General features: G+C 40.9%; 1 protein-coding gene across 2 annotated transcripts in view; it reads left to right on the top strand.

The window, feature by feature from the left end:
- The window catches only part of LYN (LYN proto-oncogene, Src family tyrosine kinase), a 113,894-nt gene that overhangs the window by 52,805 nt on the left and 35,591 nt on the right, over nt 1–25,498 (top strand). Inside the window, exons 2-10 of one of the 2 annotated variants that reach the window (XM_023648591.2) lie at nt 1,632–1,705; nt 4,822–4,867; nt 5,700–5,805; nt 7,802–7,900; nt 8,022–8,125; nt 8,657–8,806; nt 9,916–10,068; nt 19,805–19,987; nt 21,764–21,840. In XM_023648591.2, coding sequence (XP_023504359.2) covers nt 1,637–1,705; nt 4,822–4,867; nt 5,700–5,805; nt 7,802–7,900; nt 8,022–8,125; nt 8,657–8,806; nt 9,916–10,068; nt 19,805–19,987; nt 21,764–21,840 — 987 coding nt within the window. In that variant the 5' untranslated portion in view covers nt 1,632–1,636. Of the gene's footprint in view, nt 1–1,631; nt 1,769–4,821; nt 4,868–5,699; nt 5,806–7,801; nt 7,901–8,021; nt 8,126–8,656; nt 8,807–9,915; nt 10,069–19,804; nt 19,988–21,763; nt 21,841–25,498 lie in introns of both variants that reach the window. The other variant, XM_023648590.2, reaches the window with a different exon arrangement.

Genomic DNA, 25,498 nt, shown 5'->3' with positions numbered 1-25,498 from the left:
TCAGACGTCAACTCATGAAATGATAAACAAGTGGAAGTTTGCAGACCAACTGGAAGCCTGCAGAACAAAACAGAGATGAGCTGTGGCAACAATGCCTGTGGGTGACAGTTCAGAGAGGAGTTCTTGAGAAGTCTTACAACAAATCCTCCCCAGCAGTATTCCCTGATTTCCCCCCCACCCCCCCTTCCCCAAACTCTAGATCATCTTTCCTTCCTCTAAGGTTCCAGGCAGTGGTCCCCAAAGGGCGGTGCTTCAGAATGACACAAATCATATGGGAGCACCCTGCCCACACTGGGCCGCAAGAGAATTTCCTGGAATGTGTCCAGGGAATCTGTCTGTTGAGTCTGGATGATTCTGGTGTTGCTTGAGGTGTGGGAACCACTGCCCTACAGGGCCTTCTAATGGAGAGCCTAAGAGATTTTGCTTTGTTTTTAATGTGTAGATTTGACCATGAGGCTATACTGTAAGGCAAGATTCATTACCGATTTCAATTTTTAAAATCATCTTTTTAGCCCCAGAGTGCTTTGTGTGGTGCTCTACACATCCTAGTATTAACTGAATAAATGAATCAGAGTTTCGCCTTTAGAAGCATGGTTATGTCATTCTGCGCTGGTCAAGCACAAGCCCGCTTCTGTCCACGGTTCTTCCTCCAAAGTCTTACGTACAATGGTGACTTGTGATACCATCATTTGTGCCTCTAGCTCTGCAGTCTCTCCTGGTTTCCACACTCACATATCTTACTAGGAAGCCTGCTGGATTTGATCATTTGGATGTTCCTACAAGCATCTTTTCTCCCATTCCTGGCTCCTCTTTTATTTCCAGTCTTGGTGAAAGCCACATTCAGTTGGAGCTTTGTTCTGTGCATTCTAACTCCCGGTCATGCTTGCCTTTGATGCCTCCACCCCCTTCGCTTTGCCTTGCACATTGTGTCATTTGTCTTCAGGGTAAGAAAACTCCTCAGCGTTGCACCAGAGGTGTGCCTCTCTCTCCAGCCCTACTCCTGGCCTTCCCTACCGGCTCCTTGACTCAAGGCTTTCACGTTGTAGAACTAGTTTCCTGAAGGGATCAGCTTGAACTAGTTCCCTCAGGGGTGAGATTGAACTAGTTGCCTGAAGGGGCCATATTATCTGAGGGCCAGTACTTCGAACCTATGTGAAGTTCCTTCTTCCTGGAAGCCCTTTACTGACTTTACCACCTGCCTGCCATCCCTCCCGTTTTGACTCACCAGAGCATTTCCTTCAGGACGCTTGCCCTGACCGCTTCCTTTTCTTCTTGCCTGAGTTAGATGTCCTTTCCTAGATCCACTGCATCCTCTATCATTGATTGGTCACATTGTACTGTACTATTAATCGACACATCTTTGCCACAAGAAGATGAGCATCTTTAGAGCAGGAATTATGTCTTGCTGACATAAAATTGATGTTCAATAAATAGTTTTTGAGTGAATGAATGCACAAATGAATGATGAAGCAAGCTGGTTTGTGAACAGTATCCACATTTGAGTGTGTTAAACTATCTATGATAAAGAATAAAGTATATTCTTTTTACTCTTCGTTAATTGGAGGAATTTTGATGACTTGAAGCCAGTTCTCGAATAGTAAAACAATGTCATTGCTCTTATATTCCAACAGGAAATATGGGATGTATAAAATCAAAAAGGAAAGACAATCTGAATGACGATGGAATAGATTTGAAGACTCAACCAGTACGTAATACTGACCGAACTATTTATGTGAGAGATCCAACGTCCAATAAACAGCAAAGGCCCGTAAGTAGATAGTCTCAGGGGAGAATTCCCACAGCAGGATCAAAGCATGGCTGCGTGATTTAAACACCAAATCTGTAACATGTGCATGCAAAAAGTCACATCAATTACTTGGGCCTCAAATAATTTTTGGTATGATTTGTAACTTAATCCTTTAAAGATCTTCTAAATTTTAGGGATAACCAGGCCACTTATTGTACAGTATAGCGGCCTTTGGTCACCTTCTTGTGTGTGGAGAAAATCGCCTTTCATATTACTGGAGTGAAGACCCACTCTTTATATGAGGATCTATCTGTCTCTCCGAGCTCGGGTGACATAGGACAGGTCGTGAGATTAGTGCAGTGGTCTGGAAGCAGAAGGAAATGCTGGAGTCAAGTCAGAAGCTAAAATAAGTAATAGCTAAAATGTCCTTTGGCATATCGTACTTTATCCAATCTTATCACTCTTTAATTAATTCCCAATAGTACAGATACTGAAGTTGTCATGACTTATTCTAGAAAATTAAAAGATTAAGAAAAAACATAGCTAAAAAACTGCCCCCAACCTTGGACAAATATCTGTACCAGAAATTTTATGTGAATTATGTGCTGTTCAATGCATTTCGGAAATGCTTGGCAAAGGAAGAACTCTTACCACATTTCGTGGAAAAAAGAAGCAGACTTTGGATAATTACAACATTAAATGCACTTTATTTCAGATCTTATATCCTTTCCATCTACTCTCTCACTATCTTACACCATATATATATATATATATCTTCCCATAGCCTGGTTTTTATGGAATTCCTCAGCATTTAAGCTGGAAACAACTTATTTTGGGTTAGCCCAAATGCCTTTATTAAGAATTTTCAGAGTTTCTCTAGTTTGACATGTTTTTAAATGCCTTGGCCTTCTCTAACTGTGTTATGTTACCAAGCCCTTCTGCCAGGCCCCTCCCCCATGGACCCCATTATCCTGCAGGTATGACATATGTCAGTATTATGTATCATTGTTGAAATTTATAAATCACCATTGGCCTTCTTAAAAAGAAGTGGAGATGAAGAGTGAATACAGCATGCTGTTAATTATCATACATGATGTTTCTAGATAGATAAATTAACATTGTAATTTTATATATAGAAACTCAAAATATATGTTATTAATAGCTTTACTAATTTAGTGATAATAAATACATATAATAATTAAAAACATTATAAATAGATATAGGTATAAAATTATATAAATATGATTAATGAAAATAAAATGATGTAAGGAATTGGAGACACAAATAGTTTTGTTGTTATGGACTTCAAAGATCCCATAAAAAGATTCCGACTTTTGCTGGTATCACATATACCAGATTTTACTTGCTTTAAAACCTAAGTTTTCTTTTGTTTTTGAATGATTAACGAAGATGTCCTTTATTCAGAAAAGCAAAGGGAAATAGTACAAACTTACACATGATTTTTCCTCTTATTTAGAGTAAAAGAGGCTAAAAATTAAGTTAGAAAGCAGAAGTAGTCAACATGTTAGAAATCGTTCAATTCCCTCATGTATACCATAAAGTATTTTAGTCTGTGCCTTCTGTGGGCACCAGTGCCCTTGTTTCGTGAGCCAGTTGGTTTGGCTTTATCCTGTGGCTATAGATAACGCTCTCAGCTCCGGCCAGATGTGCCAAAATGCGCGCCCTGGATTGATTCCAGAGATGTGATGAGACAGTGAGGCTGAATGGTTGCAAACTCAACAACCCTCTAAGGAAAAGACATTACAAAGAAAAATGGTAGATGAATTGCACATGTGTGTTTTGGTCTTATAAAAAGTGTATTAAAACATTTATAAATTAAGGACTCTGATATTTGAAAATCAGCTTGGTGCTTTTAGAATGATTTAATTAGTTTCTCATCTTCTAATTATTTCCTCTAAATCATTTAAAATTGATCATACCTCCTAATTATGCAAATCTAAATGATTTTAAAAATCAGTATAAAACTTCTTGAAATAACTATTGAAGGATAATATGGACCCATGAGTTTCCAATGCCAGAAAATATAGTAATCTTCCCAGCCCCAACCTTGCAATTAGGGGTTTTGTAGGCTGACTTTCATCAGAAATTTAAATTTCAGTGCAAACTATTTTAGTCCCACTCCATTAAGTCACTGTAATCAAAGAGAAAAGTTGCTAGATTTGTGGGTATAGGCCTCTGACAGGACATTCCTTAAAAGGGGCCCAAGAGGCCTTGTACGTCCTCCCCTTCGTCACTGAGAAAAAAGGGAATTTGATCTAAAAGGTCATTGAGGTGACCTTTTGTGCCACCAGACCCTTCCTGATAATTCACCTCCCAACTAAAAGAACACGGGATGGCATCTGTCCCCATGATGGGATCAGGGTCAGCCACAGAAAGCCCGGATTGGGTAGGAGTTGTTCCAGCTGCTAGTAACAGAGTCCCAACCACAGATTTTTAAGCAAGTCTGGGAAATGTGGAGATCATCAGTCCTGGACCAGGGTGGCAATTTCACAAAGCCACGAGGGCCCCAGACCGCTTGCATCTTTTGCTCTGCTGTCCCTGGTGTCTAGTTTCCATGGCTGCTGAGCCTCCAGCCTTCACCTGTTTCTAGGCAGAAGGAAGAGGGCAAGGGAAAGGAGAGCCGGCCCCCCAAGGCCCACACAACTGTTTTGGTAAAAGATACACTCCCTGCTGCCATCTGCATGGAATGCTAGAGAATTTGGAAGCATTGTCATTTAGCTGGGCAAGTTGCCAACCTAAATAATATTAGGGTTCTGTTACCAAATCAGAGGGAGAATGACGATTGGGTAAGCCTCTCGCAGCCCCTGCCTCGAGCCCTGTTCTTTTCTTGCGACTGCAGGCAAATGACCCTTTTAGAAAGCAGAGCCGTTTCACTGAGCTGTGTAGGTCAAGACTAGTTTACAAGATGGTTTCTCTGTACGCCTCTCATTTCTGGCTTGATAAATTAGTAAATCTGAACCTCATTTGCTACTGTTAGAAAAATATGTCACCTACAACATGAATGTAAGAAAAGCTAAACATAAAAATTTTTTCTAACAAATATTCTCTCCTAGGTTTCAGAATCTCAGCTTTTACCAGGACAGAGGTTTCAAACTAAAGGTATGTTTTCATCGCAACATGGTAGTTTCTTCACTGTTAGAGACTCTATAAAGTAGTTGTCCTGGGTGTTTTTATTTATTTTATTATTGTGGGAAAATACTTGTAACATAAAATTTACCATTTTAAGCATTTTTAAATGTACAGTTCAGTGGCATTAAGCACATTCACATTATTGTGCAACCATCACCACAATCCATCTCCAGAACTTTTTCATCATCTCACTGGAAGTCTATACTCATTAAACACCAACTTACCTCCGTCCTCCCCAGCCCCTGGCACCACCATCCTCCTTTCTGTCTCTGTGAGTTCGACTACTCTAGGAACCTCATTAAGTGGAATCATACAATATTTGTCTTTTTATGTCTGACTTATTTCACTTAGCATGATGTCTTTAAGGTTCATCCATGGTGTAGCATGTGTCAGAATTTCCTTCCTTTCTAAAACTGAATAATATTCTATTGTATGTATATACCACATTTTATTTATCCATCCATTTGTCACCAGACGTTGGGTTGTTTCCATCTTTTGGCGACTGTTAATAATGCTGCTATGCACCTGGGTGTATCATTTCTTAAATATAGAGTTGGAATTAATTATAGCTGTAGGTCTGTACGATTTGAGATAACAAATACTGTACTTGGTGTGTACAGCATGTTACTTTGTGTAGACCATGTTAGGCCCTGGGCCCCACTAGGGAGGAAACACACATCATTATTTCCAGTTGCCCCGCTCTTCAGCCCGTCATCTCATCCTTTTGGGCCTGATGAGCATTTGTTAAAAGGTTTCTGCTGATGGGTTCGTAAAGGTCTTTGCTTGTATTCTTCATTTTTAGATCCAGAGGAGCAAGGAGACATTGTGGTAGCCTTGTACCCCTATGATGGCATCCACCCAGACGACCTGTCTTTCAAGAAAGGAGAGAAGATGAAAGTGCTAGAAGAGTAAGTGCGCCAAGTGCACTGTGCCTGCTGTTCCTGTGCTCAGGCACCGAGTCCTGCATGCTGTCCCCCTCCTTTTGCTTCCAGTAGCACAGTGATTGCCAGATGCCCCTCTTGTGGTGGGCATGAGGTCCCCCCGGCCTCCTTGCTGCCAGGAGGGCTTTGGGAGTGAGAGGAGTAGGGCCAAAGGGGTTTTCCTCTTAAGTTTGGCTGTGAGCACTCTCTAGGAGGTTTCCTTTGAAGATAGACACCAGTTTCTTTATCCATCTGTGCTGCCTAAAGAAGTTGAGGTCTGTGTGGAATTGACATATTCTTTTTAAATGCCATCTTTATTTAGTTATATTACTTAAAATTCAGAGTTGGTGTATGGGCCCAACTTGGTGTGATTTATAAGGACCCTGTGCTGAAGCAATAGTCATCTTGGAAAAGCCCTTGCTCAGCAGTTGTGGCACTTCTGCGAAGACACTTCTGTGAAGATGCTTCTGTGAAGACATTGGGACATCCTCATTTCCTGACGCCTCCATGCTGACTCACAGACCTGTGGCCTTGGGGCTCAGGACAGTACCGAGAATAAGGAACTCCAAGTCTCTTAATTCTTGCTTGCTTTTCCTACTAATTTTGCATACTTTGTCACCCTGGCCTGCTGACCAGGGTTAGAAGGAGGAGGAGACTCCTTATTAAGTATAAGGCATTAAGTGGTTGGGAGCAGTTGTCACTTACTGGTTGACCACGAACTTGGGCCTAAGGCTGGCCCTGTCACTTGATAGTTGTGTGACCTTGACAAGTCACTTCAACTCTATACCTTAGTTTCTTCACTTATAAAATGAGAATGGCAATACCTGTCATGGTGTTGATGTGAGGATCGTGTGTGTGTATGCATATATATAAATATAGCACAGTAGTCCCCCCTTATCCGCAGTTTCACTTTCTGTGATTTTGGTTACCTGCTGTCAACCACGGTCTGGAAGCAGATGATCCTCCTCCTGACATATTGTCAGAAGGTCAATAGTAGCCTAATGCTGTGTCAGAATGCCTGTGTCATTCACCTCACTTCATCTCATCACGTAGGCATTGTGTCATTTCACATCATCACAGGAAGAAGGGTGAGTACCGTAGAGTAAGATAAGAGAGAGAGAGACCACATTCACATGACTTTTACTACAGTATATTGTTATAATTGTTCTATTTTTATTATTAACTATTGTTAATCTCTTACTGTGCTTGATTTATAAGTTAAACTTTATTATAAGTATGTATGTATGGGAAAAATCACACTATATATAGAGTTCAGTACTCTCCTCCGTATCAGGCATCCACTGAAGTCTTAGATGGTACCCCCCTCAGATAAGGGGGGACTACTTTATAGGCATGTAGTAAGAAGGTCGTCCTTCACGTCCTACAGACAGGGGTCCCATCTGTGCTTGGGAATTTGAAGGGGAGCATAGTTGAGGCTCATAGGGCCCCATCCAGTCCTGCTTCCTTCACTGGCCCCAGCCTCCTCCTGGCTCCTCACTGAGGGCAAGAGCACAGTGATGAGGCCTACCTACTTGGAATTATCTTATGGTTTTCTATTTCCTTTTTCCATGGAAACCAGATGTTTTAACAAAGGAGTTTATAACACAGAAACTATGGATCATTATTCCTGGATTCCCATTTCTGTAGGAATCCTAACGCATTTCTTAGCTATCCTGGGGGAGTTACAAACGTTTTGCTTCTGCACCACAGGAACCATTGTCACCAACTCTTTTTTGTGTAGTGCTGAGCACAGTGACCCACACTTCAGTTGTGAGGCTGTTTTCCTTTGCTGCAGTCTCTAAATGTGTTTTTATTTCAGCAAGGGGAGTGAATTTTCCTACTGGATTCTGGGGTTCCAGGGATCTTCCCCACCCTCCGTCACAGCCCCCACTCCCCCCCAAAAATCAAACATCTTAAGACAGTTGCTCCTGTAGTTCCTGAGTCATTGGACACAAATAGTTTTTGAGATGTGCTTCTGTTGCAGGCATGGAGAGTGGTGGAGAGCCAAGTCGCTCTCCACAAAGAGAGAAGGCTTCATCCCCAGCAACTACGTCGCCAAAGTCAACACCTTGGAAACAGAAGAGTGAGTCCTCGCACGTTGTCATCTTGATGGTTTTGTGCACTGTGTGGGATTTCTTGTTTATTCTTTATCTGTTTCCTTCCCTGGAGCATAACACCCATGAAATGTTACGATGTCTCCTCAGGTGGTTTTTCAAGGATATAACCAGGAAAGACGCAGAGAGGCAGCTGCTGGCGCCGGGGAACAGCCCTGGAGCTTTTCTCATCAGAGAAAGTGAGACATTAAAAGGTAGGAAGTCACTGAAGCCCTCTTAAAAGACACTAATTAGCAGCAAATCATTCTTAGAAACTGGGCTAGAATCTTTTGAAAAAGGGATATATTGTGTTCTAGTAGTGAAAGTTTTATAGGTTGATAACAAATAAACTGAAATGATTAGTTTTGCTACTAAAAGTAACATAGGAAGCAGACATAGCTATGGTCATTTCTTACCATGCTTTCTGCTTGCTGAGCCTCTTACATTATTATTTAGAGTAAATCTTGAAATTTTAAGAGAAAGAAAATCAAGATAACTTCAATTCAGTGAAATAATTTAAACTGTCATGAAGAAGGAAAATGGCATGTTGATAAGCTTCATAGCAAACAAATGCTAGATTCATTTGTTCAGTAGACTTTTTATAGGACTTTTAAAATAATACACTGTATACATAGTTAATTTATATTTTGCATATTTTTACACAAAATGTGTACCACAGTGTTGTATAGTGCAGAGCTTATTTATGGACTATAAGTGTAATCTTTACTGTACTTTTTCCCTTCCAGGAAGTTTCTCTCTGTCTGTCAGAGACTATGACCCCGTGCATGGTGATGTCATTAAGCACTACAAAATTAGGAGTCTGGACAATGGCGGTTATTACATCTCTCCACGAATCACTTTTCCTTGTATCAGTGACATGATTAAGCATTACCAAAGTAAGTCAAAACTGAAAGTTGGACAAGACAAAATATGTTTATTATGATAAATATATGGTGTCAAACACTTTTTTACATTAAAATTCTTAGGCATCCTATTTGTTTTGGATAAAGTTAGAGGATCATATTCTGTAATTGATTCTAAATTAATCTTTCATTAAAAATACCTTCAAAGTCAGATTTGATCTTTGAATAATTATCTCAGTCCTTCCCACCTGGTCCGCACTATTTGAAAGTTAATGTTCCAACATCACAAAGAGGAAAATGAATATTATTTTTGTGTAATGCATATTTTTACAACACATCTTTAAATATTTGGAATAGGAATGCAGATTTGCAGATCTGTTTCTTTGTGTATATGTGTGTATATGTTTGTAAAAGTAATATGTACTCTTGGTAAAAGAAGACAGAAATAACAACAAAATATTTAGAAGTGGCAAGTCACTGGTCCCATTCTCTAATGCCATTCTCAAACCGTGTTATGCTATCCTGTGACCAGCCTTTATATTCATTCCTGCTGTGAATGAACTGAAGTTGGTTGTAGTGGGCAGCTGTTGTTACTGCTTATTTTTACAACCTACTCTAAGGAATACATATTATACAATTTGCTTAGGCCTCAAAATATGGAGAGAGCAAGGTACACCAGATTTTGTGGAATCTTCTCTCCCTCCCTCTGTCATCCCCGTTCACTTGTTCGTCTGGCATGCATGTTGAGAGCTGGTGGCGCTCTGGCCCTGTTCTGGGGCCAGGGGCCCCCTGGTGACATGGCCAAGCCCCCCCTGTTGGGCCCTGAGGCACTTACATGGGCTCAGTAATCTGAAATTACATTTTATGAAGTGTGACAACCTGTCAGCCTTTGTTTATCTATTTGGTTTGTTGTCTTTGTTTTATAGATTAGCAGTACTAATGAGTCAAATTGTGTGTGTCTTAAATTAGCTTTCATTTAAGAATTTCAAAAGTCACAATCCAAAAGATGTCCCATGAGCATTTTAGGTTCATAGACTTTGACACGTTGGAAATTATAAGACTAATAGTGAAAACTTCTCTACAGATACCAGTAAAATGCAAAGTATGACCTTTCTTAACCTTGATTTTCTCTTTCAAATTAGAGCAGTCAGACGGCCTGTGCAGGAGACTGGAGAAGGCGTGCATCAGCCCCAAACCACAGAAGCCCTGGGATAAAGATGCCTGGGAGATCCCTCGGGAGTCCATTAAGTTGGTGAAGAGGCTCGGTGCTGGGCAGTTTGGGGAAGTCTGGATGGGTGAGTGTGTGGCTCTGGAGGCTGAGTCCACTCCAGGGGGACGACAGGAGAAGTGAGGGCTCCAGCCAATTTCTATCACTTTTCTCAGCCAAACGCTCAACTGTGTCAGAAGCCTCCCTTCTTTTGCTTTTCTCCGTCCACCTTACACCAAGAACTGGCCTGCAGAATTATTTGATAAGACTCTTCCTCTTCCCTGTGACTTAGTAATTCTCTTTTAAAGTGAACATTTATAAGGAAGAGAGCAGCAGGTGTTTATCCTGGTTGTTCTCTCTACTCTTCTGTGACTCTCTCATCACCAGGTTCTCTGGACACACATTTCAAGTACAGGAACTTTGCTTCCGCCTCACAGAAAGCTGCACTTGGGTTTAGGGCCGTCCTTACTAGCGGGCTTCATAGGGGCCTCACAGTTATTGCAATTTCTCACCAGGAAGTTTTCTGAAGAGGCTCAGAATGCCATCATTAATGAGTCCTTCCTTATCATTAAGTGCTGCCTGCTCAGGCTGGTGAGAGGTGACCAGAATTATAGCAGTGGCTTTCTCCAGGCCATTCTTTTTGCCCATGTATCTTTTCTAAAGTTTTTATAGTGAATGGGAGTTTCTTTGTTTTTTGTGATAAGAATAAAAAAAGCTTTTTTTTTTTTAAAGCTTCATGTTCTCTTCATGGTTCTAATTGAAAATACATTTTTCTGGAAACTTCTGGAAAGGATAATATGTTAGGTCATACACATCATGCTGGATCACTGTCTCGGTGCCAGCTTTGTGTGAGTGAAAGCAAACGTGATTTCTCAAGAGAAGAAAGAATAGACAGATTTTTTCTTTTAAGATTTTATTTTTCCTTTTTCTCCCCAAAGTCCCCCAGTACATAGTTGTATATATTTTTAGTTGTGGGTCCTTCTAGCTGTGGCATGTGGGACACCCCCTCAGCATGGCCTGATGAGTGGTGCCATGTCCGGGTCCAGGATCTGAAACCCTGGGCCGCAGAAGCAGAGCGTGCGAACTTAACCACTCGGCCACAGGGCCGGCCCCTGGGGTAGACAGATTTTAAACACTGTCCAGCCCCAGGCGAGCAGAAACTAAGACCCTTCCAGCCTCCCGCAGCCATGTGTCCTTTCACTTCCCCATCCAGGGGTCTGTGAGGGAGAGGTTTGTCCTCTAAAATCTTGGCTCCTCACATCACAGCTTTGTCCACTTTCTCCTGTTGTCACTGCGTTAACCCAAGTGTCTTTTAAATATGGTGGATACTGACTCAGCATGTAATTAATTCTTACTGCACTGTACGTCTTTGTGAACATATTTACAGAATTTCAGATAAATTATCATTATGCAACCTCACGTTCTTCATTTTGGTTGGGGTATTTCAGAACCAGTTGGCAGTGCGTATCAGGCACTCTCCATTCCAGTCAGCGGATTCATAAGTGTGAGCGCTCCCTCTAGATGTGGTCTCTTCTCCTTCACACTCTGTTGCCTAAGTCGTAATATTATCCTCCTCCTTTCTCTATCTGCTCTTTTCTTTTTATTGAGGTAAAATTCACGTAACATGAAGTCAATCATTTTAGAGTGAACAATTCAATGACATTTACTACATTCACATTCTTGTGCAATCACCACCTCTATCTAGTTCCAAAATATTTTCATCACCCCAAAAGGAAACACTGTACCCATTCAGCAGTCATTTTTTGTTCACCCTCCCCCAAGCCCATGGCAACCACCATTCGACTTTCTGTCTCTGTGAATTTGACTACTTCAGGTACCTCATATAAGTATATATGGATTCCTCATATTTAAGGAATCGTATACTATTTGTCCTTTTTGGCCTGGCTTATTTCACTTAGCATGTCCCCAAGGTTCACCCATGTTGTACCAGGTGTCAGAATTTCATTCTTTTTTTATGGCTGAATAATATTCCATTACATGTGGATATACCACAATTTGTTTATTCATTTACCTGTTGATGGACATTTGGTTTATTTTCACCTTTTGGATATTATGAATAAGGCTGCTATCAACACTCATGTACAAATTATTGGGTGGACAAATGTTTTCATTTCTCTTGGGTATATACATTCTTTTAGGAGTGGAATTACTGGGTCATATGGTAATTCTATGTTTAACTCTTTGAGGAGCCATCAAGCTGTTGTCTGCTCATTTTATTTTATTTTATTTTTATTATTTTCGGATGTACATCATATTTCAAATTCTGTGTACATTACATCATGTTCACCACCCGAAAACTAACTATAGTCCATCCCCTCACATGTGAGCCCAATCACACCTTTTGCCCTCTCCCCTCCCCCCTACCCCTGTGGTAACCACCAATCCAATCTCCAATGGTATGTGGGTTTTTTTTTTTGTCGTTGTTTTTATCTTCTACTTATGATTGAGATCATATGGCATCTGACTTTCTCCCTCTGACTTATTTCACTCAGCATAAAAAACATACCACCTTCTTTTTTTCCCCCAGGCATTTATATTTATTTCTTAATTTTTTTTTTCAACTCTATAGCATAGGGACAGGAATAGTATAATAAACATTGTATACCCTTCACCTAGATTTACCAGTTAATATTTTGCTGTATTTGCTTTATCTTTTTTGTGCATATACCCATGCATACTCATACCTTTTTTGTTGTTGTTGAACCACTTGAGCGTAAGGTGCAGACATGAGGACTCTTTACCCCTAAATTCTTTTTTTTTTTTTTAAAGATTGGCACCTGAGCTAACAACTGTTGCCAATCTTCTTTTATTCCCCCCTGCTTTTTTCTCTCCAAATCCCCCCAGTACATAGTTGTGTATTTTAGTTGTGGGTCCCTCTAGTTGTGGCATGTGGGACGCCACCTCAACATGGCCTAATGAGCAGTGCCATGTCCACGCCCAGGATCTGAACCCCGGGCTGCTCAAGCGGAGCGTGTGAACTTAACCACTTGGCCACGGGGCAGCCCCCACCCCTAAATTCTTAAGCATGTGTCTCCTAAGAGCAGGGCTGTTATCTTACACAATGCAGTGATCATTTTCACGAAATTTAACATTGATACATACTATTATCTAATTTAGAGTCTATATTCAAATTTCCCTAATTGTCTCAATAATGTCCTTGTGGCTATCTAGGATCATGTCTTTGCCTTTAGTTGACATGCCTTTAGACTCCTTTTATCTGGAATGGTCCCTTGGCCCCTCTTCATCTTTTATGACACTGACATTTTGTAGAACGCAAGTCAGTTGTTTTGTAGAATGTCCCTCGTGTGGATTTTTCTGGTGTTTCCCGTGATTTGGCTCAGGTTATGTCTTTGTGCCTGAGTAATATCTAAGTATTAAGTGATGCTGTGTCCTCAGTGCCATCCATCAGGAGGCACAGAATATTAGGTGGTCCCATTATTGCTGGTGTTCTGTTTGATTTGGAGGTCCACCAGATTTCTCCATTGTAAATGTTACTTTTTAATTCCCTTTTGTGATTAATTAATAATCTGTGAGGAGATTCTTTAAAATTATGTAAATATCCTGTGCTCTGAAAGAACTTTCTCCAAATGGTTTCGGCATCATCTGCTCATTTTGAATTCTCTTCCCTCTTAGAAGCCATAACTTCTCTAAAAAGCTGCCGTCGTCCCTGTCCTCCTCCCACGCTCCCCTAGACGTGTCTACTCGAACCCCCTGGCTCACCTTGGTAACCAGGGACTCTGCCTTCTCTCTCTGGCCTTGCCTCCACAGCCTTGTCTCTTCATTGAGAGTACTGGCAGGAAGACATGTTCAGGATTACATTTAATTGTCCTCTATGTCTCTGAGTCCATCTGAGTGCGCTTTCCTCTCCATATTTGCCGTGACTTTGAGTGGGGAGGAGATGACAAGATGTGGAAGGGGAGGAAGAAGAACAGGAGGAGGGGAGAAAAGACTGTCCCAGTTGTACAGTGTCTACTGGCCCCTTTTAGGTACATTTTCATTGATTATCTCACCTACTTTTCACAATAACATTGTAAGATAGGAGTTATTGTCGTCATTTAATAAATGAGGACACTGAGAGTCAGGTAAGCAACTTGTCCAAAGTCATTGAAGGCAGTGGGGAAGGTGGCTGCTCTGGCATCCCAGAGACCTGGACTCACTTGCTAAGCTATCTCTAAGTTAACTTAGACCTCCTTGCCTCAGTTTCCTCATCAGTAAGATGGGCAAACAACCATCTCATCCATTGCTGAAAGAAAGAATGAGATTATGTACTGAAGTGTTTCCTCTAGAGTTTGGCGGTGCACTCTATTTTTATTATTATTTTCGTTTTGCTGTATTTGACTATAGTCGCTGGAAGCTTTATTTCAATGTATTTTTCCCAATTTTAATCATGAATTCAAACTATAAATAATGCAGTTAGACTATCCTATGGATATTTGCTGGCAAAGGAATTGCATATCAGCTATGAAGAGAAAAGTAGAGGAAGCTTAACTGGGGTGTAGTCGTTTGCTCTAAAACATATGAAGTGATGGTTTGGAGTTTTGTTGCAATCTCTTCATGTTCCACTGTGAAGCCAGGACAAAGTCGTCGAACGGCGTGCTGTTTGCATCCGAGAGATAAGAAATAAGATCTACTGGTCTGGAAAGTTATCACTTTGAGAGGGAAGAGATTATGATAGTCTTCTTGTGTTTTCTCAACATTTTCTTGAGGGCTGCTAGCAAGTTGAATGGTACTCTCTTTACCAGCTCCATGACAGTGGTGCTTTGAGGTGCCATTTGCCCACCCAACTCATCCATTCCTAAGAAACTGACTGGGATGTTAGCTGGCGGGAAGTCAAGAGCAAAGTAGCAGTTGGGGGAGGGCAGGACAAGCCTGACTAGGCCTGCTCACAGTACAGTTCTGTCGTGAGTGGCTCAAACCTGCACTAAAATTGTTACCTGGAGCTCAAGCACATTGCTCCTTTCTGGGATTGAGAAAACCTCTTTGCTTCCAATTCCAGATATACCAGATCCTCCTGCCCATTTCTTACCCTTTCCCATTCCTGGGCTTCCACTGGGCCACGTGCTAAATGTTCACACTTTGATTCTAGAGAACTTTCAGTTACAAGGAGGTGAGAATGGGGCATACGAAAATATGTAATTGTTCTATGTTTATAACATAAAATTTACCATCATAACCATTTTTAAGTGTACAGCTCAGTACTGTTAGGGACATTCGTACCACAAGAACTCTTTTCATCTTGCAAAGCTGGGACTCTATACTCTTTAAACAACATCTCCCCTTTCCTGCCTCCTCCCAGCACCTGTCTCTACCATTCTACTTTCTCTCTCTAAGAATGTGAATGCTCCGGGTACCTCAAATAAGTAGAATCATACAGTATTTGTCTTTTTGTAACTGACTTATTTCATTTAGCATAATGTCTTCAACGTTTATCCATATTGTAGCATGTATCAGAATTTTATTCCTTTTTAAAGTTGAATAACATTGCACTGTGTGTATAGACCATATTTTGTTTATCTAGTCATCCATCCAAGGACACTTGGATAGCGTCCACTTTTTGGTGACTGTGAATAATGCTGCTGTGAACATAGTGCACAAATATCTTTTTGAGATTCTGCTTCCAAATATTTTGGGTATAAAATTACATCACTGTTAATCAAGTGAGTTAGTATTTTTGTGAAGCATGAGGAATGGTTCATAGACTACCACTCACATTTTCTGGTCTGAAATACAGTGGACAAATACTAGGAAGTGACCTGTTCTGGGGGCAGAGGGGGTGGGGATAAAAGAAAGAGGAGCTTCTCTCTCAAGCTGTTTCCTCTTGTTGGTGTGATCCTCTTGACATCTGGTTTGATGACACATTTTCCTCTGTGGATTGTTGGATTCTGAGCAAATGACTGAGCAGGAAAGCTAAGGATGATGTTTCCTGTTACCGCTTGGCCTATGAAGAGACTTTGAGGAAGAAAGGAAACTTATTTTGAATTGAATAATTTTCATTTGAGCCAGCTGCATTAAAATTAATCACCAGCCAACTTCCAAAATCAACTACATTAATCTTTTTTTAAGACCACCCTCCATTTTGTGGTACTTAGGCATTTTTTAGGAAGTTAATCACACTTGGAAATGGAGCTTTCTCAAATCGTCACACCAGTTTTCTTTAACCGTGGCAAAGTGACACTCCATGAGAAATTCTTTAGTACCTTCAAAAGATTTTTTAAAAATCATTTTCCATTTTTAATGCCAACCCAAACCTCCATGACTAGATTGATTGAACCTGCACACTACTGGGGAGTATCTTGGTAAAGTATAATTTGATCTTTAGTGCTGAATAAAAGTGATTCTGTTAGTGTAAGATAAAAACCTACCCTATTGTTTAAATGTCACAGCCCTTAGTGTAGACCACTTAGCGGAAGCTGCTGCCATCCTCGAGCTGTGTTTGACCCAGCTGCTTTATTCACTGTTCATCGTAAACTCTTTATCAGCATGTTTAATATCTTTAGCAGCTATAATATTTCCTGATAACTTTTCTCCCTACCCTTGGAAAGCATTTTTTACTTCATCCTTTATCCATAATTTTATGTTGTGTAAAAGTCCCAGTGAGTTCCATTGCTTTTGTGATGACAAGGGGAGAATAGTTTTGTTTCTGTCACTTTTATTGCTGTGTACCATAACAGCAGACAGAAAAGAGTGTACAACACAGATATTCAAGACCACAAGTAATTACACAGTGAAAACCTGTGGTGGCCACACCAGATCACACACTGGAAACTTGCCAGCACCCAGAAGCCCCCACTTATCCCCTCCCAGCCATAACCTCACCTTCCTCCAAAGGCAGCTGCAATTCTGACTTTTGTGATAATTTCCTGGCTTTTCTTTATAGTTCTGCTACTTTTGTATGTGAGGATATGCATCCCCAAACAATATAGTTTAGTTTTGCCTGTTTTTGAACTTTATGTAAATGAATCATCCCCAATATACTCTTTTATTATGTCTTGCCTCTTTTGCTCAACATTATGTTTGTGAGATTTGTCCACATTTTTGGGTATAGCTACAGTTCATTCATCTTCGTTGCTACATTGTATTGTGTTGTGTGTGTGTTTAAGGTGTACAACAGTTTATCCATTGATTTCACTATTTATTGATGGAATTATTGTTTCCAGGTTTTGGCTACTATGAACAATGCTGCTATGAACATTTTCATACTGTCGCAAGGATACATGGGTTTCTCTAGTGGATTTGCTGGATCACAGGAGTATGAATCTTCAACGTTACCAAATACTGCCAGCTTAGTTTCCAAAGTGTGTGTCCCAGTTTAGACTCTCATCAGCAGTATACAAGAGTTCTCAGTGTCCCACTTCCTGGCCAACAGAGTTGTACCTAGAAGGATGTGGGCCCCATGTCAGAGCAGCCCATGTGTGTGTGTGTGTGTGTGTGTGTGGTCACTCAAGATAACTGCACTTGAAAGGAGGCTGTTCTGTCAACATCCTTCGTGGGCCCCTGGGAATATTGTTAAAGACAGAAACTTTGCAACTGAATTTCAGTGATGCTCAGAAAAGAGCACAGAAAAGGGCCCAGGGGGCTGCCCTAGTTTCCTTACCAAGGGGCACATGCACCAAGGGGCATGTGCTCAGCAGCACTCGAGATTGTCAGCCTTTTTGTTTTTGTCGAGCTAGATGGTGCTTTCTCCCATCTATTTATTTGCATTTCTCTTATTACTAATATAATTGAATTCCTTTCACTTATTTATTAGTCATTTGGATTTCTTCTTTTTGAAATACCCATCCAAGCCTTTGCTTATTTTTCTTATTGATTTGTAGGAATTTTTTATATATTCTGGACACTAGTCCTTTGTTGGTTACATGTGCCAAAAGGAATGTATTTTCTTGCTATGCTTTGCCACAGATATATTCACGTAACTGAGGATCTATTTATAAACTTTTAAGCAAATTTATGATGGAATCCTCTTGATTCAAATGTAATATTAAAGGAATCTTGTCTGTGGAATTTGCTTTGTATTTACTCTTAAGAGCCATAGGATAGATTATATTGTTTGCAATTATCCATTTAGATGGAAGATTAATCTAATGTATTCATGATTCCATTATTTTGTGTAGGTTGAGGCTTTTGAAAATGAATAGGACAGTATTTTGTCAGCTTTCTCTTACTGTCTTATCCATATGTTTTAACACTTACTTTATTTTATATACTACATTCTTCTTTTTTCTGTAGGGCACTGCATGCTACCACTATGTGGAATATACAGGAAAAAGTGTTAACAGAGAAATCAGTGTTAATGATCAGAAGAAAAATTATTAACTAGGGTTGACTGTTAGCTGTAAACTGTACTTTTTCTTGCCCATTTGAACTTGTGGAAATAGAAACATAATTGATTTTCTTTTAAAAAAAATTCCTTTTGTAAAAAAAAAAAGATACATACTCATTCACAAATTTAATCAAAATAGAAAAGAACAAAAGAAAGTAAAAGTCACACCAAACTCTACCACCCAGAGATCATCATTGTTGACGTTCTACTGAGCATCTTCCAGTCATCTCTCTATGCTGTACATATACAGATAATTACGTGGCCCAAAAAAGGGGACTAGACGCTCTAAGTCACCATTTCTTAGAGTTGTATTTTTCTTAGGGCGGGTTCTATGAAACGGTAATGCACCAGATAGAGGTAACTGGTAGGGAGACTCGAGGTGGTAACCAGCTGCCCCTCCCTCATTTTTTTTTGTCACTTCCAAGAGAAGTACGGAAACAGAGGGAAGGGAAGGGGAATGGGATTAGCTCTATTTCTGCTTTGCCAAACCACTGAGAAAAGGGTTTCCCAGGAGACAGTCAGGCTCAGAATTAAGCACATCATTGAAGCAGGTTCCAGAAAAGTGGTGCCTTGGAGGAAGTATATTAAGGAGTTGGTATTTCCCAAAGTGTGTTCCATGGGTGTGAGAAAGTACATGGAAGGTGTTCTGTGGTCAGTAAAATGTGGGACATGCTAAGGCTAACCCAGTCAGACAGGTTTCTGCACTGAAGGGCTCTCGCTGCTTGTGCTGCATCTCCTGGGTCAGGGAGGGGTGTGGCAGGCTGTGGTTCCCAGACATTTCAGCACAGGACCCTTTGTTCATGGAGAATCACCCAAGTCAGGTTCTCACTGAAAACTTTGGGAAATACTTATTTGGCTCTAGTATATTGTACTTAAAAGTTAGTGTATATATGTATTTTAAGCACCGAGCTTTTTTTTCTGATTATAAAAATAATACATATTCGTTGTAGAAAATTTGGTAAGTAAAGGTATGGTGAACAAAACTGAAATCACCTACAATTGCATCATTGGAGATAGCCAGTATTTGGTGTATTTTCTTCTAGACCATTGTTTGTGTGTGTGTGTGTGTGTGTGTATGTATAAGAGTATACTGGGGCTTTGGGGAGGAAAAAGAAAGAGAAAAAGATTAGCAACAGATGTTAGCTCAGCCAATCTTAAAAAAAAAAATTTTATTAATTAGAGAAAAACCTTAGTCCCCATGGTGGAGTGCATATAGAGTGTTCTTTTTTAAACTGTTGTTTTATAAGAACCTTTTGATGTTGGAATAATTTCAGATTTTTTTGTAAAGATGGTACAGAGAATTCCCATATATCCTTTCCTTGGCCTTCCCTAACGTTAACACTATATAGAGTTTTATATAATAGAACTATGGAGAGTTTTATACCAGTTTTTTCTATCTTTAAGTAAATTTTCATCTAACTCTGCATGAAGTTTTTTAATTTTGGGTTTGTAAAGCATGCCCTCCCTTCTTCTTTCTTCCTAGGTTACTATAACAATAGTACCAAAGTGGCTGTCAAAACCCTGAAACCAGGCACTATGTCTGTGCAAGCGTTCCTGGAAGAGGCAAACCTCATGAAGACCCTTCAGCACGACAAGCTGGTGAGACTGTATGCTGTGGTCACCAAAGAGGAGCCCATCTACATCATCACCGAGTACATGGCCAAGGGTGAGCGCCCCAGGACCCAGTGCTCGTCAAAGGCTCACACCTCAAGAAGTAAAATGTCTGACATTCAGAGAGTCCTCAGATAATCTTAATTGTAAAACAGCTTGCTTACTACCAAAAAATCGGAAACTATGAGAAAACAAAGGATTTTCATAAACCACCTCTCTGCAAGTAATCTATGTTAGAAAATTAATATATGATCTTCCTATTTTCTCTACACTTGTCTCCATATATGTACTAGCCCAAATAATAGTACCCCATACCTAGTAGGCCCCCAATAAATACTTGCCAAGTAAATATATATTTCAAATAAGAGTATTTTTGTTATATATTTAAAATGTGAGTTCTCAGAATTTTAAAACTATTTCATTTTCCTCTTTAGCATTATCTGAATGTTCAGGCTATCACTTCAAAATGTTAATATTTTTAAAACTTGTCGAGATTAAATTCCTGTGTAATCATAGATTCACTGAAAAGGAGGTTTTGAGCAACTGTCTTTTCTCCCACTGTTACAGCTTCAGATAAAGGGGTGTGAATCACCATCTTACTCCCGCCAGTTCAGCAGAGATGCTAATAGACTGCCAAATGATTTTTTGAAAGTCTTAGGAAGGAAGGAAAGAAATATTAGCAATAATCCAAGATTAACAATCTTCTCATGCATGATGGAGATTATAGTGTGATGTCTTAGTCAAATAGGTTAGAAAGATGAATATTATATGTTACTATTTCAGAATATTAGTTTTTCCAAAAAAGGACATTGTTAAAATAAAAAAAAAAAACTTATGGCTTAAGTTGCTAAAGCCCAGAAACGAGACTCAGGGTAGATACTTTGTAGGAGTTCGGTAAACACTGGTTGAATTAATTAAGAGTAATTTTAATCATCAATGTGAATAAGAGTATCTCCTGATAACAATACCTAACCTTTGTTGAGCACCTGCTGTATTCCAGACTATTCTTGATGCCTTCCCTGGGTGCTCTCACTTAGTCTTTTCCACGGTCTGAGGGCTAAGTCCTGTTGTTCCGTGTTGGGGCTGAGGCAGCAGAACATTTATTGAGAATTTACTACCTGCCAAGCACTATGGCCTGAGTTTTAAATCCATCCTCCCGAGGACTCTGGGAGAGCTGCCAGGACATGCCCATGGTACAGGGACTTGGATGAGGTCAGTAACTCACCCAAGGCTGCCCTCCGGTTGGCACTTTAAGTTTGAGGGGAAGAGCAGGTCTTGTTTCTGAGATGAAGCCATAGGAAGCAAGAGAGTCTGTCGGTGGGCACACTCCCTTTTAGGTAGGTCAAACTTTTTTCTAAAGCACAGTTCATTCATCAGGTACTCGTTGAGCACCTGCAGCATGTATCCAGTTCTGTGCTTTTGCTGGACACAGATAGAAGCGGGCCCAGCTGAGTGCCTGTTATGGGCAGACCCACCAGGAGGCCTTGCTGGTTTCTGTCCCAGAGAAGCTCTAAAGATCAGGCGCTGCAGGAAGTGTATGGTGGTGGCAGGTCCCAAGTGCTCTGAAATGCATTGCTCTCAGACACCTGTAGCGGGAAAAGCAGCGTCCACCACCACCCTTTCTTCCCTGGAGCGCACGTGCATGTCACAACAAGTCAAAGGTAACAGGTTAGAGAGGACTGGCTTTGACCAACCTCAGGACTTGCAAGACTTGCAAAGTCAATCACTTTGTGGGGTTCCCTCCTCCAACAGCAACGATCGTTTAAATTACCTTTGGATCTTTTTTCTTGAGTGTTTCAACTACACTGACTTGTTCTTCCTCTGTCAACAGGCAGTTTGCTGGATTTCCTGAAGAGTGACGAAGGGGGCAAAGTGCTACTTCCAAAGCTAATCGACTTTTCTGCTCAGGTGAAGTGTTAAAAAGCTAGTGCGCATGTGAATTTGCAAAGACCTCTCTGCTTCAGATTCATGATGAGGTTGTTGCTCCAGGGGGAAAGCATTTCTGTTGGATGTTTCCCAGTAGTGGTTATGAGCAAAAGAGCTTCCAAAGTACACTTCCTTGGAGACAGGAGTGGGTGTTTCAAATGGAATGTGTGTGTGCACGCGTCGAGTTTTGACTTGGATGTGGTCTTCTCTAAGACAAGTCAACCTCTTTATACTTATATTCATTTCCACACAAGCGATAGTAACAATGCAGCCGAATTGATAACTTTATGCTGCACTTTGGAAAAGCAGTTCCGCTCAGTGTTAGAACAGCACCTTCTAAATGGTGCGTTTGTGGTATTTCAGTTACTAATCTAATCTACTGATACTTTAAGTCCTTAGTATTCTTGAAAACAGAGGAACAATATTCTTTTCCTACTCTACCCCTCTTCAAACCTTCTTGTTGGATATGTCTTTAGGATTCTGAGAAATAGTCATTTATAATATTTCTAGTACTAGCATACAAGTGGCAAATTTGTTTACTTTGGCATCACGTTTCCTGAAGTGTATTTAAGAGCAGAGGGAAGTTACTCGGAAACCCAGCAATGTGCCTGGTGTATCAAGGAAATGCACGTTTGAATGATGCCAACTACTGACTTTTCATAGCTTCCTTGTGTCCATTAGTCATGTTCAGTAGTTTGCTCATTTTGTTTCTCAATACTGGCCATGCGTAGTTCAAGTTGGGAAGGCCACGTACCATAAAGCACAGGCAACACAAGAGATTTCTAGGAGTTCTAGGAAAGGGTGGTCTTTATGATCTTCATTTCTTACTCTCATTTCTTCCCTCAGACCCTCTTAAAAGATAAGGCCTTCTTGGGAAGATGAGATCAAAGGAATGAATTAGTACACAGGTAAAGTACTTCAAGTAAGATAGGATGAGAACAGATGCTCTGCATTGGAGATTGTGGGCAGAGCTGGGGTTGAACACCTGAAGACTAGAGTGTGTCGTAGCTCTGCTACTCAGTAGCCATACCCCTTTCAGGAAGTCCTTTACCTCTTTAGATTAGTTTATTCACGTATCAAATGGGAATGGTAATTCCTCCTTTAAGGAGATGTTGAAGGTCAAATCAAATGAACTGGCATAGACACAAGCACTTCAGAGCCTGGTGGTGAAGGCTGAGGAAACCTTGGGGATGACAGTCCCCATCATTCCAGTAAAGGTGTGTGATGAAGTCATCCGACTCAGCCCTCGTCTCATCTACCAGAACCTGGCAAGCTCAGTATGTTCCTTATCTGAGTATGAAATTCAGATATGATCTGGACCCACCATATCTAATATGGAAAGAAGCAAAATTGCTGTGGTGCAACTGGGGGAAGGGAAAGGATCCAAGAGTCCTGACTTTGTAACCCTCTCAAACTCTGCAAGCTGGCCCCCAGGAAGCTCTATGGGACCCCAAGGGTTCCAGGCTCATAGTTTGAAAACCACTGCTCTGTGGTAAGAGGGAAGATGACTTGAGTGGATGCAGCTCTAGATCCCGTGTAGAAAGGGAGTCAGGAAGCGGAGAAAGTAGAAGTCCCGTAAACTTGTGTCACACTTGACACAGATAAATGAGGCCCTCTACTCAGGGCAGTGATTTGGGGAGCCCCTATTGGACAAGAATTGAGTGTAATGAAGGTTTGTCATATCTGCTTCTCAGAAAGGGAAAGGGGCTGACAAGGACATGGGAAAGTGGGACATGTGGGCTGGAGGCCTGACCCCTCGTAGCTGTTCCTGTCTGCCCAAGGGTCGGATCTGTGCCTACAGTTCTGTAGGGTAGAAATTATGCATATCAGGGTGTGTACTATACCTGGAGAAGGACTTTATTTTGTCACATGGGTATTTTGTGTTTGATTTTGCATATCTTATCTTATAAAACCTTATCTTGAAATAGTCAGAGTTTTTAAAGTCCAACTCAAGGTCTCTGTATCTATTCTTGAACTAGTAGTAAATTTACTAGTAGTAAATTTCTACTATTACTACAGAGGGTAACTTTTTCTAACTTAGAAATGAATTGGGGAAAAAAATTCCTTTCTAAACCTTTGTAGCTTGCAAGGAAGATTATCCCAGAGCCTGGCATTGACCATGACTTTCAAATTGTAGGTTCCAGGTAACTTCAGTTGACTCTTCTGTCAGCTGTGATGGGGCTGAGCTCCCTCGGTGACAGGAGGGGCCGGGGCAATTAAGGCCACCACGAAACCAGTGTGCCAAATCCAGCTCCTGCTGGATGAGCCCTTGTTTGCCTGTCCCAGGGTTCCTTTCCTAGCAGTGACCTTGGGTAGAACTGTGGAACATCTAGTTTAAGTGCATGGAGTGTTCAGTGTCAGTGGGAGAGTTAGCGGGTCAGCAGCAACCAGGAAGTCCCCAAGCATGTGGGTTCAGCACAAAGTCCACTTTCTTTACAACCAAATACCATCTCCTTTTGAGTTCATCTTTGTTCATGGTGCAAACCTCACCCAGACTCTTCTCCAGTCCCTCCCTCAAGGTGGAGCTCCTGGGATCCCCTATTGCCACATCCTTCATTATCATCTGTTTCATTTGCTTGTGGCTTTTCTTATTAGAATATTGATAACATAAGGAGGGCGTCTGAACCTTGGCAACAAGGAGTGGGGCTTGTACACCTCCGTCTCTGTCTGAGATCACATACCTTACCCGTCCGCTCTCTGTTAAACACACTGATGCCCTGTCACACCTGTTATGCTATCAATTCCCTTTATGACTCATGCCACCCAACATCCCTCCTTCCTCTTCATGTACCTTTCTGAGATTATCTCTCTATGAAAAGAAAGTAATCTCTGATGTTTTTTGCCTTTTTCTCTGAATCCCGTGCCACTGGTTAACTTTGTCAATTTTTCTATAGTGAATAACTTGAGCATACTAACTATTAATAAAGCTGGTCCAAGGTGATAAGAAGATACCTGGTGCCCAGATCCTTAATAATCCAGCCTTTCCTCTACCTTTCCTCTACTTGACTGTTTAGGGTGGAAATAGGGGAAAGCAGCAGAAGAGTTATAGAAGTCCATTTGGCATTTGAAGTCTAACTAAACAATCGGTAGGCTGTAAAATGTGTTTATGCTTTCTTCCTTCCATTAGCATTGTCAATAGCCTTAAAGGGTTGGGAAATTGAGTGCTCACAGGAGGATATAGTTAACTTCAGCACTTTTTCACAGTGAGAGATCGAGAGTGGAAATAAACCCGTTTACTTACTGCCAGCTGCAGAAGAGTAAGGGATCAGGGGTGAGGGGCAGCAGTGGGACTTTTCCCACAGTCTCTCATCTGGCCTCTTCTTCCCTGTCCCCATGACCTACTTCCCCATGCTCTACTGTCCCCTCACCATTCTCCGCATATGCCATTTGAGACGGGAAGTGGGGTGAGTGCACATAATGGCCTCTCAGTTCATGTGAGAGCTGGTTTCATCACTTCCTGTCTCAGGATGAGTTCCGAAAGGCTCTTCTGAGCCCAGCATCGTCCACACTCTCCATCGCCCCCTCAGCCCTCTTGCCTTCCTCTCCATTTAATAGAGAATAAGAAATTCCAACTAAAGCAGCTTTACCCAGAGCTTTTCTTCTTGTATCAAATAAGGCAGTTTTGTATTTTTTGTGCTGA

The sequence above is a fragment of the Equus caballus genome, chromosome 9 (assembly GCF_041296265.1).
Source record: "Equus caballus isolate H_3958 breed thoroughbred chromosome 9, TB-T2T, whole genome shotgun sequence".
In the NCBI taxonomy this organism is placed as follows: domain Eukaryota; kingdom Metazoa; phylum Chordata; class Mammalia; order Perissodactyla; family Equidae; genus Equus; species Equus caballus.
Note: the sequence above shows the minus strand (reverse complement) of the source record. Positions and strands in the feature narration are given on the sequence as shown.